At 52.2% G+C, this 14,820-nt stretch overlaps 3 protein-coding genes across 3 annotated transcripts; all 3 read right to left on the bottom strand.

The window, feature by feature from the left end:
• Positions 1-2,607: 2,607 nt before the first annotated feature.
• BDZ99DRAFT_570295 (uncharacterized protein) lies at positions 2,608-3,682 on the bottom strand. Its single transcript, XM_033727975.1, has 2 exons — positions 3,075-3,682; positions 2,608-3,021 (listed from the first exon to the last, which is right to left on the bottom strand). Exons 1-2 carry the CDS (start codon positions 3,261-3,263, stop codon positions 2,725-2,727), a joined length of 486 nt encoding a protein of 161 aa, XP_033577984.1. The 5' UTR covers positions 3,264-3,682; the 3' UTR covers positions 2,608-2,724.
• Positions 3,683-5,578: 1,896 nt separating this feature from the next.
• On the bottom strand, positions 5,579-7,264 carry BDZ99DRAFT_441723 (uncharacterized protein; the record flags this gene model as incomplete). Its single annotated transcript, XM_033717781.1, has 3 exons — positions 5,579-6,418; positions 6,566-6,983; positions 7,152-7,264. The coding sequence occupies 3 exons, from the start codon at positions 7,262-7,264 to the stop codon at positions 5,579-5,581; spliced, it is 1,371 nt and encodes a 456-aa protein (XP_033577983.1).
• A 1,568-nt stretch (positions 7,265-8,832) lies between these two features.
• Positions 8,833-11,741, bottom strand: BDZ99DRAFT_462295 (glycyl-tRNA synthetase-like protein). Its single transcript, XM_033719817.1, has 13 exons — positions 11,453-11,741; positions 11,363-11,404; positions 11,285-11,313; positions 11,214-11,232; positions 11,091-11,162; positions 10,994-11,043; positions 10,701-10,940; positions 10,226-10,651; positions 9,976-10,174; positions 9,752-9,927; positions 9,499-9,702; positions 9,131-9,448; positions 8,833-9,080 (listed from the first exon to the last, which is right to left on the bottom strand). Exons 1-13 carry the CDS (start codon positions 11,502-11,504, stop codon positions 8,931-8,933), a joined length of 1,977 nt encoding a protein of 658 aa, XP_033577982.1. The 5' UTR covers positions 11,505-11,741; the 3' UTR covers positions 8,833-8,930.
• Positions 11,742-14,820: the final 3,079 nt, after the last annotated feature.

Below are 14,820 nucleotides of genomic sequence, written 5' to 3'. Positions count from 1 at the left end.
GCGACTACCCCTCCAAAATTGAGGATGGAGGTGAAACAATGCATTGAACAAGGCAAGTGATGTATTGGATGAGCATCTATCTAGGCTACGTACGCCGTATATATACTCTGTGTGTGTGGAGGCTTACGTAGCCGTACCGTAGAACTGTGAGGGCTAAGTATAGGAACCGTGTTCTATATCAACTCAGGTTGCAGCACTACAACCTAGGATCAACAACTCATATGCCAGAAAGCTACTCTCCGAACATCAGCTGTAGAGAACCCAGCTGAAATCTCAGCTGTAGAGAACCGAGCTGAAGCCTCAGCTGTGCAGGGCTCATCTGAACTTACTAGCGCGCCACCCTGGGGGTGGCCCCCTTCCTTCCCCTAGTATATATACAACTAGCTAGACGTCTATAGAAATCAGAGTTCACATCAATTTCAACCTGAGTTATCAAGGTAGCCGAGCTAACCGTACCATACTCCGTAGACTAGCTGGCTAAGAATATGTACTCCGTCAAAAATGCATCCTGATATATGCTGGAGCGATCTTTACATCCTATGTAGATGATTTACGACCTTACGGGGGTACTCAAACGGTGTCAAGGGCATCGGAGTGTAATTTCCATAGGCCCAATACTGAGTATACTGCCGTACGTTCTGTTTCGAACATTCAAATCCAGAGGATGCATACTAGCACACTGCTGTTCATCTCGGAGCATCGAAGAAGCCTCGTGGCCGCGTCCATACCCCCAAATTTACGTCTAATGTACACTGGAGCGATCTTTACATCCTATGTAGACGACTTACAACCTCACAGGGGCACTCAAACATTGTCAGCGACCTTGAAACGTAATCTCCAGATGATCAATATTGATTGCAGTGCCGTACGTTCTGTTCCGAACACCTCAATTTAGAGAACGCGTACTAGCATACTGCTGTTCATTTAGAATCATTGAAGAAGCTTCGTAACCCCGTCTACCCTCAAAAAACCATGCCTAATATGCGCTTAAGAGATCTTTACATTGTATGCAGATGATTTATGATCTTACAGGGGCGCTCTAACGGTACCAGGGCCTTTGAAATGTACTATCTAGACGCCTAAGATCGAGTGTACTGCCTTACGTACCGTCCTAAGCACTCTCATCCGTAGCACACTTATGGTCGTTTTGATATTCACCATAACGCGTTGAAATAGCCTCGTAACCGCGTCTATACTCCTAAAAGTACGTCTAATGTACACTGGGGCGATCTTTACATCTTATGTAGATGGCTTACGACCTCACAGGGGCACCCAAACGATGCCAGGGACCTTGAAAAGTAGATTCCAGAGGCCTGCTATTGAGTGTTCTGCCTTATGTACTGTCCTGAGTACTCTCATCTCTAGTGCAGTTACGGGATTGTTTTGATATTCACCTTAATAGGTCAAAGCAGCCTTATAGCGGCCACCATACTCCCAAGACCGTGCCCAACATACGCTCTCAAAAACATTACATCATGTATCTCAACCTTCCCAGCACCATGGAGGCAGTCAAACGGTGTCAAAGGTCTTGAAACGTAATATTCAAAGGCCCGATATCGAGTGTACTGCCTTACGTATCACCCCTGAGCACTCGCATTCGTAGTACGTATACAAATGTTCTGAAATCTGCCATAACACATCGAAGCAGCCTCGTAGGGGCAACTACAGCCCCAAGCTCATCCTCAATATACGCTCTCACGAACTTGACATCATGTAATTCACTTTTGAAACACCATGGGGGCAGCCAGACGGTGTCACGAGCATTGAAACGCAGTTTCCTGAGGCCTTATATTGAGTATATAACTCTACCTTCCGTTTCGAAATTCTCAAACCGGTGTACGTATTCTAGCGTCTTGCAAAGCAGCCTAATAGGCACCACCATACCCCCAGAACCCTCCTCAATATACGCTCTCACAAACTTGACATTACGTGTTTCCATTTTGAAACACTATGGGGGCAGTCAGACGGCGTCAAACGGGTTGAGGAAGCAATTTTCAGAGTCATGATATTGATGGTATTGCTTTGAGTACCAGCCCATGGGAGAAGACATCATGGGAATACGAGCGATGTGTACACCTGCTTGAGGTGCCCAGCGAGTTATCAAGCAGGTCAAAACGAATGACTTTCATTGAACTCAGAGGTCGGAAAAGCTATCGAGGGCTCTCAGACGCTGTCAACCCATAGTACGCACTTGACATCATATGTGCATATGAGCGATGTGTACACCTGCTTACCACTGTATGAGGTGCCCTGGCGAGTCATCAGGTGAGTCAAAATGACGAAGTTTCGTCGATTTTAGATGCCGGAAAAGCTATTGAGGACTCCCAGACGCCGTCACCCCACAGTACACACTCAAGAACCCATGTGCATACGGGCTATACGCACACTGGGTTGTCACTGTATGAGGTGCCCCAGCGAGCTATCAGGTTAGTCAAAAGCATGGATTTTCATTGAATTCAGAGGTCGGAAAAGCTACTGAGGACCGTCAGACGATGCCAAACCACAATATACACACCTGGGAACCAGCTCAGGGGAGAAAACATCATGTGAATATGGGCTATGTGTACACTTGGTTGTCACTGCAAGAGGTGCCTCAGCCAGTTATTAGGTCAGTCAAAACGATGATGTTTCATCGCATATTGATTGATGAAAAGCTATCGAAGACCCTCAGACACTGTCAAACCACAGTACATACTTGGGAACCAGCCCAAACCCCCATCCCTCCTACTCCTCCTTGAGCTCCTTGAGGTGCTTCGCCGCCTCGATCATGCTGACAAAGTCCTCGAAGGACGAGCTGCATCTGACGGTCAAGCAGTGATCAGTACTAGTCAGCCCCTTGAAGTACCCCCAGAGATCCTCCATCTTGGCAGCAGGCTTCGATTCAAGCAGGCGGATCTTCTCGTTTGCCTCGGCAAGTTGACGCTTCAGGGCACCCTCGCGCGTCTCCCCAGCATTGCCAAAGTACTCGCAGCTCAGGCCTGATTTGGCGCATCGAGTGCATGTCGGGCGGTCACCAGAGCACTTTCACGCATGTCAGCAGTGTCTTTTGGCAGCAGGGTGGGAATCAGACTTACTCTAGCCTTGGCTTGGCGGCAGCAAGAGCAGGCAATAGGGACCTGGGACTTCTTGGAAGACTTCGTGACGCGACCGGAGATGACAGCGGGCTTGGGGTGCTTCAGCTCGGTTTCGGTGGTGGCAGCGGGGATGGCGTCGGAGGGGTGATTGTGGCCTTTGAGGAGAAGCTTGACGCGAGTAGGGGCCATTTTGGAGGGTGTTTCGGATGGTTTTGATGAAGTTTGATGACGTCTGAAGGAGCGCGCAGCGCTGTATAGGACGGAAACGTGAAGGAGAATCGAAGTTGAGATGGGCGCGCAGCGCAGAACAGATGGTGATGATGAGACAGGAGACAGGAAGAAAAATTCTTGCTGAGGAAGGAAGACAGTCGAGGGCGGGCCAGCCCTATATACCAGAAGTGAGTGGCAGCCACCGCCTATTGTTGATTTGAATAGGCGATGGCTGCTATTGTTTTGGCGTGGAAAGTTTTCTGTCGCGTTCCATGAGAAATAGTCGGGGGGCTGGGGATAGGATAGGCAGAAAATCTCAAGAGCGGCGGGGAGAAAAATTTCATGCTGCGCTGCCAGGCGGCCGCTATGCAGCCAGACCGCCTGGCCACCACAGGCCTTTGGTGTTGGGGTGTATTGTAGGAGGAAAAGTGGAGTGTAGGAGGGAGGGAGGAGGAAGACCAGCGACGAGCTTATGTAGACGACAGGGCCACCAGCACATACGGGGCAGGCTAGTCAGATGCCTGCCCTGTATGAAGAAGAGCAGTTCGCTGAATGGTAGTCTGATATGGAAGAGCAGGTCATTGACTAGTCAAAAGGGGGTGCTCGAACTCTGCTTTTGATCACGTGACACCACCGTCAGGAGGCCTCCTGGGAGCAGGTCACCGGCCAGTCAAAGGGACGTCCAAGTTACACGACTCCGAGCCATTCCGAGATGTCCGTCAGTGTACAGGTGTTTGGCGCTGCATTGAGTGCTCCAATAGGGTCTCCCAGACCGGAACATGACGGGTTTGAACGGCCTGACACCTCCACAGGGAACCTCATGCGGTGCCAAACAGGTGTACACATGACCACTGGAAGGGAAATGGAGGGGCATGTGATAGCCTGGAGCATTCCCATCGGTAGGTTGGGCAAATAACAGCTAATTGGCGCTGCTTGGAGTGCTCCGATAGGCTTTCGAAGATCGGGTCATGATGGAATTCCATCGGTTTGAACGGCCTGATACCTCGACGACACACCTCAGGCAGTGCCAAACAGGTGTACAGATGACCCTCGGAATGAGAAAGGGGAGGTCGGAAGAAAACCCGTTGCGATATTGGGCCACGGCGCAACCGCCTGACGAAAAGGAGGTGTTACGAAAGGCATGTGATGACCCGGAAGAGTCCAACAGGGATGTTGGCCAAGATGCACGCATCTGACACTGTTTGGAGTCCTCCAATAGGGCTTCGTACATCTGGCAGTGACGGGATTTCATCGCTTTGGCAAGCCTCATACCTCGCTGGGCCACCACAGGCGGCTACAACGCAGTGTACACACATGACTACGGGAAGGGATAGGGAGCAAATAGCGAGAGGTTCCCAGTGACATTTATTTTCGATGCAAATATGTGATAGATGACTGATGACGGTGGAGACAGAATACTGTACCATGTCAAGCTAATCACTTCGACTCGCCACCGTCTGTGGTTCTCCGACAAGTTTTCGTGAATCTGGCGGTGGCCAAGAATCGTCACTTTGCCTGGCCCGATAGCTTGATTAGGTACTACAGCCAACGGTAACCAGGCGTACACATGGGGGAAGAAAGTTCCAGGAGTGACGTTGAGCTGTGAAAGAGTCACGTGACTAGGTTCTGAAAGTGAACGGTCGTTAAAGCCTTTACCTCGCAATGAAACCGCCAGAGCGACATAACATAGGCAAGCACGTAATCATTGCTAAGAAGAGGAAAAGATGAAGCTTTGATGAATTTTCGTGCTGAATAGATTGAAAAGAAGCCCTAATTAATGAAAATCCAGAAGCGCCTTCCAGAGTACCAACGTGCGCCTACCCAACAATACCGCTTCAAGCTAGTCATCAAAGCTGTATAGCTACGCCTTCTCTCCTTAACTTACATATGTCTAAGCATCTACGAATCCTGATGATGACGGGAGGACGAGGAGTGGAGGTTGCATCAGACTTCCACAATTTTCGCTAGCGGCGATCGTACCCAATTAGCCCTTCATCTCTACTAACCGCTTGTGGCGCTCGAAACATAGCGTGAATGGAGCAGATTGCAATCTAGATACACTCCTCTATCACCATCTGGGGCGGCCTAGCTCGCCAACCAGCTGCCCAAAATGCTGCAATTTCATCTCATTCATACTTCAAAAAGATACCCCAAAGCACCACAAGCAGCGTCAAAATAGTGCACATAAACTTCTCATAAATGTCATATCATACACATTAGCCCTTTTGACCTTGACCTCTGCAACCCTCTCGCCGCCGTCTGACTGGCCCCAGCAGGTCGCAAATCTACTACACTCATCGCCCCCTCCCCTTCCTCCCCACCACCCACCGAAACGGCGCCACCCACCCCTCCACCTCGCCCTCGCCCTCGCCCTCCCCTACACACGCCCTCATAACCTCCCTTTTCGCCTTCTCCACCTGCTCCCGCACCTCCTCCTTCCCCCACCCTGCGTGCCGCGTTAACAGCCTCAAGCACACGCTCTCGAACCCCTCCATCAAACACACCACAAAGAGCTTCCCCAGCGCTTTCTGCCGCGCATCGCTCGGCCACGTGCCTACCGGCACGTTGACTTGTGTGGCTCTTACTTCCACAAACCCTGCAGCCCGCAGCATATCCGTGTCTAAGTGCAAGGTGCCTAGATTGATCCCGGCGCGCAGGGAGGCGAGGCGGGTGGACTCGAAGAGGTGAGTGAACGCTTCGAAGTTGGGAGAGGAGGCGGTGGTGGGCGCGAGGCCGCCGCCAGGAGCGAGAGTTGGGTGGGCGTAGGGGGGCGGTAAGGGGCCTTCTCTGAAGTTTGAATTTGACGGGCGGTTGAGAATATTTGGTGTATCTGGAGGCGCGAAGCTGTAGTCGACCACCTCGATCAATCCCCCCGGAGCGAGGTTGGCGTAGGCTTCGGCGTAGAGGGCGGACCAGGAGGAGAAGGCACCCTTGAGGCCGCGGATGTGGATGTAGTCGAAGGGTTCGGTGAAGTTCCAGCCGGGAGGGGGTGGTTGTGGCTCTAGGGAGTAGAGATTTGTGGGTGGGGGGTCGGCTTGGGGCGGGGAGGGCGAGAGGGTTGGTGAAGGAAGATCTGGGGCTTTGCCTTTGCCTTTTTGATTGGACGTGTTGATTGTGAGAGATGGGATATGCATCTCAGAGCTTGTTGGGGGCGTGCTGTCCTCTGCCGTAATGGCTGTAGTGGCGGCTCTCGTTGAGGCGGTTTGTGAGGTGTTGGTTTGGCCTTCGTGGTCGCCTTCGGGGCCGCCGAAGAGTTTTAGGCTTTCCATCGTTTTGGAGACTTCTGGTTCTTGCTCTGGATTTAATGGATCTGCGCGCCATATGTTTAGGTCGTCAATCTCCCATTGCACGCCTCGCTCAGATCCGGCGCCGTAACCCCCTTGCCGCTCTGCTTCGACGGCTTCGACGTCCCATATTGTGAGGTCAATCCCTACTACCTCCGCGTATGGGAAGCGTTCCGAGATGCTGACAGCCCAATCGCCGGGTCCAGCGCCAACATCTAGAATTCTAGTGGTAGCGGCGGTGATTGGTGCGGTAGTCAGCTTGTCTCCAAGGGCGGCCAAGTAGACTCGATGAAGGATGCTCAGTCGGTCTTGCTCGACCGCATCGCAGGGCATGAAGTAATGCTCGTCTGGGTAGGTTCGGTCATTCTCCGTCACGGTAGTTAGGTCGATAGACTGGAGGGTGCGGGTCGAGACACTAGCCAGGAAATATTAGCACTCTCCAACATTTCAGATGAAGGTGTGGTGGTCGGTTCGGATCGTCGCCTGCGGGAAGATGACACAAAAGTAAGACATAGCCTCAGCGCAAGGACAGTAGAGCCAGGACAAAACAGGGCTAAACTAGAGCCAAGAACAACAGCCTTACATGGACCCTGACGACGCATTCGACGAGTTCGAATCCCCTCTCGCCCGCAACGGGGCGGCGGCTGTGTGAGGCTTGGCCGGGTTGTCGGGTTTTGGTGGCGGATCCTCTTCCATGGCGGCGGGTCGCCTGCTCCCACAGGGCGGTCGGTGGAAGCAGCTAGTTCCACGGTTCGTCGAGGATCGGCGTATACAGGTGGGAGCGTGGTGGCGTCGAAGTCTGGCGACACTACAGACTATATTTTACTAGAGCGACGACAAGCTCCTAGCCAACGATAACACTTGCAGCTGTAGATGGGCAGGCATTCGACGCTGCGTGATGCGCTGCGTCTTGTAGCCTGCAGGGTGCTCGTTCTGATCCTGGACGGGCGAGGTACGGGCTGAGAAGGGTTCCGTTTGTCGGCGATATTGGGCGTTGCTTGGTCCCGGATGATGGAAAGGGTATGGCGAGTTATGCAGAGTAGATTGTATAGATACGAGTGTAGAAGAGCGGTCATGCAAAGAAACTCTCAGGCTGTATGCAGAGACAGATAGTCCTGATGGGAAGCCCCAGACAGACACGGGCGGACTGGAAAAATGGAAATGCACGAAATGCAAGGAATTGAATGGCACAGCCCGTCGAGCAGGAGAACACGCTCTGCATCCAAAGGATCACCCGTTACCCAGGTCCCAGGCGCCCGCGATCAGCAAGCTCGGCGGCATACATGCAAGCCTAGCATATCATTCACGTGAAGACGGAGGAAGGAGAGACATGAGACAGGGGAGAACGGTGGACGCAGGGTAGATGAGCAGCAGCGGGCAGTGCGACCCCGTGCGGCAACGCGAGGCGCGAGCAATATGAGGCCGCGTTATCTGGAGAGAAAACGGCTCTGAGAGATGCACGTCCGGGGCAGCTGTCTGCGGCGGATGGTGACACACGGGTAGCAGCGAGAGGGCACAGAAGGGTCGACAGCCGCCGCTCGAGGGGGAGGGACGCGGGCGACGCGGGCGACGCGGGCGGAAGGCGGAGGATTTTGCTGCAGACAAGACGAGCCGGCGCCCTGTCCAGCTTGCCAGCTTGCCCACAGCAGTGCCCGGGGCCATGGAGGCTGCTGGAGCTCTCGTTCGGGACCTGCTGGAGCGAGGCAGGGTTGCGGTGCCAGCGCGCCGCTGCATCCCATGCCCAGCCGTCGCGCCACGAAGACCGTTCGCACTCGCTGTTGTGCTCGCGATACCCCTCCCCCTCCCCCGTCCGCGGCGGACACGCCGGGACCAGGCCCCATGCTTTGTCGTCCCGATCTCAATCGCCAGGGCCGCCGTCGCTGGGCCAGTACTGACTTTGGCCCTCAAATCACGGCCAGCGGGACCGCCGGAACAGTCGCCATCGCGCGCGATTGGGGCACCGCGCCCAGGAACAGGGACGGGGACGACGGCACGGCTGCAGGACAGAGACAGCTGCCGCTCGGCCCGGAGCGAGGCTGCGATCGGTGAAAGGGGAGGTGCAGCTGGGATCCGTCCAAGACCTCATGTTATACCAGCCAAAGGAGTAGAAGATGCGCTAACGTCATGGGCTATGTCGTGCGTTCGTGGCAGAGAATTGCGTTCAACAGCGGCAACGGCAGCGGCACGGCATGTTCTGCATCTCAGCTGGACGGGAGCGGTGCAGATCAGCCGCCTAGACTGTCTGCCCAACGCTTTCGTTGCATGGTGCTCTATCTAGGTGCCAACTCTGTCCAACACCACGACCCTAAGAAACCCATGCCACGGACTCGTACGGCGAGCGGAAGCACCGGTGCCAGCGCGTCTAGTCCACCTCTTGGCCCTCAAAGGCTGGTAACCGCTTGGCCACGTCCTCCCACGACTCCGCGCCCTCTGTGAGACTCACGATCGCCTGCAAGATCGCGTCCTCGCCTGCCCTGACCTGTTTCGTCGTGTCCCTGTCGCGGAGCGTGTACTAATTGCTGTCAGAAAAACCTGTCAACTGTCTCAAGATAAGGGCTATACCGTCTTGTCCTTGACCGACTGGAAGTCGACCGTCACGCCAAACGGCGTCCCGAGCTCGTCGTTCCTGGAGTATCGCTTGCCGATCGACGCATTCGAGCTGTCCACCCGGCTGGAGATCCGCAGAGTCCGGAGCTTCTTGCTCAGGTCGTGTATCAGAGGCTGGAAGTCCGGATGCGCTGACAATGGTACGATGAGAACCTTGGTCGGCGCAATCAGAGGCGGGAACGACAAGACACCCCTTGCTTCGTCTCCAGGGCGAGTCCAGTGCACGTGTTCGCACAGGGCGTACAGGATGCGGCCGATACCAAACGACGGTTCCTAGTTGTGTCGGAGACGTGAACACACGCAGGGAAATGGGCTCCACTTACAATGACGTTGGGCGTGTACTCCCGCGTGGACTCCACACGGGTCCGCTTTTCAATCGCGACAAGATCCTTGCCCACATCTACCCTGCCATCACCAACACCGCTTACCTCTACAGTGATCTTGCCGTTCTCCTTGAGTTCTAGGGACAGCTTTTCTCGCACGTCTTGGGTTAGAGCCTCGATAGCAGCCTCTACGGCTTTGCCGTCCTGCAAATCATTACTAATAGTCATTTTATAATCTAGGCAGCGCTCATACCTTCTTGAATTTGGGACCAAACTTCTTTTTGTCGAGGTCAATTTGCCACTCTTCTATCCGGAGAGGCTCTTTCAGCGTCTCTCGCACGACAAGCGGAGCACCGGTTCGCTTCGCATGCACAGTGAGGTCGTACGCCGATCGATCAGCGCAGCCAACACATTCAATCCAGCCGTAGCCTGAAGCAATATTAGCACTTGTTTGAGTAGAGTTAACGTGAGACATACTAGTCAGAAGTTCTGCATCCCAGCAGTCTGCAGCGTAATGTGCCATCTCGTTCCGCATATGCTGTCGGAATCGGATCTTTGACTTGTCGACACCAAGCTTCAACAGGAACAGCTGAATACGCGCGAGGAAGTAGCCAAGCGTCTCGTTGTCCACTACACCCTTCTCAACAGCCTCTCCAATAGGTGTGGTCTTGACGTCCTAGAGAATGTTCAGCATAATCAACCCATGAACCAAGGCGTTAACACTCACAGTCTTGCCAGATAGCTGAACTTCTCGGTTCAACAGCTCTAGCTCAACGTCCTTGACTTCGACGAACCGAGGGTGCTTCTTGCCACTCTGGGGATCAACGAAATGCTCAATTTCCGCCATTAAGAATTCTCGGACTCGCAGAAGGCCGGCTCTGGGCGAAATCTCATTACGGAACGATTTTCCAATAGATGCAGAGGCAAATGGCATAGCTTGTTGGTTGAACTCGAGGAGCTTCTGGAAATTCAAGAATTGGCCTTGTGCTGTCTCAGGTCGGAGGTACGCGGGGGAGTTGGCAGATGGGCCAATTGAAGTTTGGAACATGAGGTTGAAAGCCTTGGGTGGCTCCAACTCTCCATCGTTCGCCGGGTTCCTGATGTTGTACTTCTCGATGAGCTCGCCCAGTTCCTCGCCATTGTAATTATCGATCTGTTGGTATCGTTAGCGTACGTAGTGTAGTCGTACTTGAAGGCGAAACCTTTGCGAGAACCTCCTCGTATTCTTTCACAAGCGCATCATCAAGCCTCTCTGCCTTGATGACCTTGACCTTCTTCTTTTTTTTCTTGGGGTCTTCCTTGTCTTCGTCGTCCACCTTCTGCCCTCTTGCCTCCTTGTCACCCTTGAGCCTAGCCTCCAGAATCTCCTCTACGATATGATCCGCGCGGAATATCTCGCCAGTTTTCGGGTCTTTGGTCATCCAGTCCGCGAATTTGTCCACCTTGGCATCATGTTAATGTTGACCCAATATAGTAACCTTGCGGAGGTGCTCACATGGCCGGATGTCTTGAGGACCTCATGAGGGGTCAGCATAGTGCAGTCGACTGAAAGCTGTTAGCCTTGTCCTTCGTATAGAGCCTCTGTGACTCACCCTCCAGCATGTTCTCCTCCAGAACGAATTCCTTGCGCCATGTATCCACGATATTAGCTTGCAGCGCACACCCTTGCAACCTATATTAGCTACTCGTTGATATATTTCGTACTGTAGACTCACCAGAAGGGCCGTAGTCGTACTGCGCTCAAGTTAGCATACATTCTAGAGCGTGAAGAAAGGAGAAGACTCACAAGACCAGAAACACCTCCATATATTTCGACTGCAGGCAATTAGAATCTAATGATCGTATAGTTATATTGGTGACTTGCAGGAAGGCGTATAGAACAGGCGGCGGCGCATGAGCGTTTCCACTGTAAACCTGTCAGAGTCAATCAAGTTAACCGGGCCTGGAGACGCACTGGCAGCTCTGTCAAAGGGCGCGCCCTTCATCGTGACTGTTGGATGCGCCATGGTGATGTCTTTCTTTTCGACTTGGAATTTGAAAGTAGGAGTGGTCGAATTGAAGCTCCGTGCTTGGATGCGGAGTGCTGGTGGGGTAATAAAAGGGCTGGAGAAGAAATAATTGAGGCGACGCAAGCTACGGAGCTGGCGCATGTACGTGTGGTCCTCCCGGCAAGGAACGAAGGGAAGAGCTGCTCATATAGGGGATGCGTGAGTCTTGTGAGAACGCGTTGTGACTCTTCATCAATGCCCCAAATTGACTGCTTCTCAAAAATGTCAAAGTTGGCCCGAGCGCTCTACGGTCTTGCCAAGGCCTAACTCGAAACTGGGACTTCTGGACCACCCCGCGATGTAGCATCGCAAACTGATATTCCAGGACGAAACTAACATCTCGTCTTCCACACTTTATGGTTTTGCTTCTTCGGAGCTTTCTGTAGATCGTCATGATCTTGCTCTATTCCGGAATACGGTCCCATCCATCTCCGTCAGCTTCCCTCGATAGGCACGTAAACTCAAATCACTCACCAAAAGATCCTCTCAGCAAGCACCTTCTATATTGTTCTACCTTCGTAGGGGCGATTGAAATAGTAATATAAGAGTTTCCGCCAGCGTTTAGTCATAGTTGATCGCCAACCACAGCCCTCATTTTCGGCCCCCACCTGCAACTCTCAGCCATCAATCTAGCCGGCGCGCGCTATGCACACGACATGCAGAGCGCGAATGTCCATTCAAATACCCGCCATGCCCCATGATCGAAGTTCAACACCAGGAACACTGTCTGTTGTGCAGTGTTTCCCCCCTTGACTACACAAGTTCCACCGAGAAACCGTAGAGCTGACGACTTCCCCACACTATCATTGCGTATACTACCGGGAGGATTCTCTCGTCCGTTGATGCTTACAAAAGCTTGAAGAAACTATAAGTGAACGCAGATGTCGCGTCGGAAAGGGTTGCCAGTTCCATTTCCAGCGCTAAATTTTCCAGAATCATACTGATCCCACTCCAGAGATCAGAACGCTCTCGACCCTACTCGCGATGCCACCATCAAGGACTTCTTCGATACCCTAACCGCAAATGACAAAGCCTTGTTCAAGGCCACTACTTTTTCGGAGCAAATACTAGCGGATATCACAGATGCGGACGCGAAGCATAAGGATAATGCCAGCTCGAGAAAGATCTCGTCTGCGTTGAAGCGGTTCGTGGCTGGGGTCGAGATCTATGGCAAAGCACTCGATGTTTTCGCCAACAGCTCAGAGTTCCTCTGCCCAATATGGGGTAGTGTGAGGATTGTACTCAGCGCAAGTAACACCAAGGTTTTATCTTGCACGCAGTATGCTAATCAATCTATAGCTCGGCTCTGAGTTCGGGACCTACTTCGACAAGCTCTCCTCGATGTTCGAACAGATTGGACGACATCTCAGTGCTTTGAGAAGATATCCTAACCTCTATCCGAACAACAAGATACTCCAAGAACAGATGGTGGCGATATACCAAGCTATTTTCAAGTTCTGCTGCAAAGCAAAAGATGTTTTTAATCAGGGAAAATCTAAGAACCACTCGATGCTCTCTTTACATTCGGTCGGATTGCAGACTGCTTTAAAGCTGTTATGGAAACCTTTCAAAATTCAATTTGGCGGAGTCATAGAAACCATCGAGAGCTGCATGGATGCTATTGAAAGAGAGGTGGAAATTGCAGAGAAAGAGTTGGCGGGAAAAGAGAGAAAAGCTGCTGAGGTTGAGCGGCATCTGGATTCATTCCGATGGACCAAAATGGACACCTCGCAACGAACTATAACGGATTTCATCGACAAAGAAAGCATTGCCAAAGTCAATGGTTGGCTAGCCCCCGCAAATGTTGCTTCCAATCATAATGCCGCAACCAAGCTCCGTCAGCCAGGTACAGGCCTTTGGTTTCTCGAAGGAAAGCCGTTCCAACACTGGCTTACTACCCCAAACTCCTTATGGCTCCACGCTATCCCTGGCGCGGGCAAGACTGTTCTAGCGTCAAGCACTATCAACTACCTACGGGATAACGTTCAGAGCAGCGATACCGGAGTGGCGTACTTTTATTGCGATTATACCGATCCTTCAAAACAGTCACCGTCGAAGGTTCTTGGTACTCTATTATCAATGTTAGGTACCCAGAACCGGGCAGTTTTCTTGGAGATGCAGTCATATTTTGAGCGGCAGTTGAAGGAAAATCCTGCATACGTTCCGGAATTCGATGAACTTCTGAGTAATTTCAACGCCTTTATATGTGATCACTTCCGACATATAAATATCGTGATTGACGCCTTGGACGAATGCGCAAATCGCGAGTTATTAGCTGGGGCTCTCAAAACTTTGGCAGCTCGGTGCAGCACAATCAAGATTTTGGTGACAAGTAGGAACGAAGTCGACATTTCTCGAACTTTTGAAGGTCTGCCGGATTCTACGATTGCACAAGCTGATGTAGCTGGCGACATTGAAACATACATCAACGCCGAACTGGACAGAAAGATTTCCGAAAAGCGACTGAAACTTCGTGACCCTAAGCTAAAAGAAAAGATATGCCGAAGCCTCGTGAAAGGAGCACAAGGTATGTTCCAGTGGGTTAAGTGCCAAATCGAGCATCTTTGCAAGCTTAGGAACGATAAGGCAATTCGGGGAGCGCTGCAGGACCTACCGAAGACTCTTTACGATACTTATACCCGTATCCTGCAGCGCATCGAAGAAGAAACAGAGGAGGATATCGAAAGTGTGCAACGGCTACTCCGATGGCTTGTTCGTGGATGCCGAAACCTGTCGCTTGACGAATTGGCCGAGTGCATCTCGATAGATCCTGACGACGAAGACATCACCCATATGGACTTTGACGCTGTTATCACCGACCCGGAAGATATACTGGAGCTATGCGGTAGTCTCGTGGTGGTCTCCGCAGATCGTCACGTTGCGTTAGCGCATTACTCGGTGAAGGAATTCCTAGTCTCGGCGAGTACGAAAGAGAAGATGTCAAAGTTCTGGGTCGGCAACGAACAAGTAGAGTCTGAAATGGCTACCGTCTGCCTGAAATATATCTGCTTTGACGATTTCAAGGACCCCTTCTTAGAAAATGCCGAAGTCTTCCAGCGGCAACGTGAGCAGTACAAATTGCTACCGTACGCAACCCAGTGGTGGGGAATTCACGCGTATCGAAGTCAAGTTGACGATCATGTCGATAAAAGAGTTCTCGACTCCGTTTGGCAGCTGTTCAATACGTGGAACGGCCCCCGCCAGAATTTTAAACACTGGAGTCAATTCTATCACAAGCGTTTCAAGGGATTTCACGATCTCGCCCAGAACAACC

Source organism: Mytilinidion resinicola (assembly GCF_010093595.1).
Source record: "Mytilinidion resinicola strain CBS 304.34 unplaced genomic scaffold BDZ99scaffold_8, whole genome shotgun sequence".
NCBI classification, from domain to species: domain Eukaryota; kingdom Fungi; phylum Ascomycota; class Dothideomycetes; order Mytilinidiales; family Mytilinidiaceae; genus Mytilinidion; species Mytilinidion resinicola.
The sequence above is the reverse complement of the archived record's forward strand: the minus strand, read 5'-3'. Positions and strand labels throughout refer to the sequence as shown.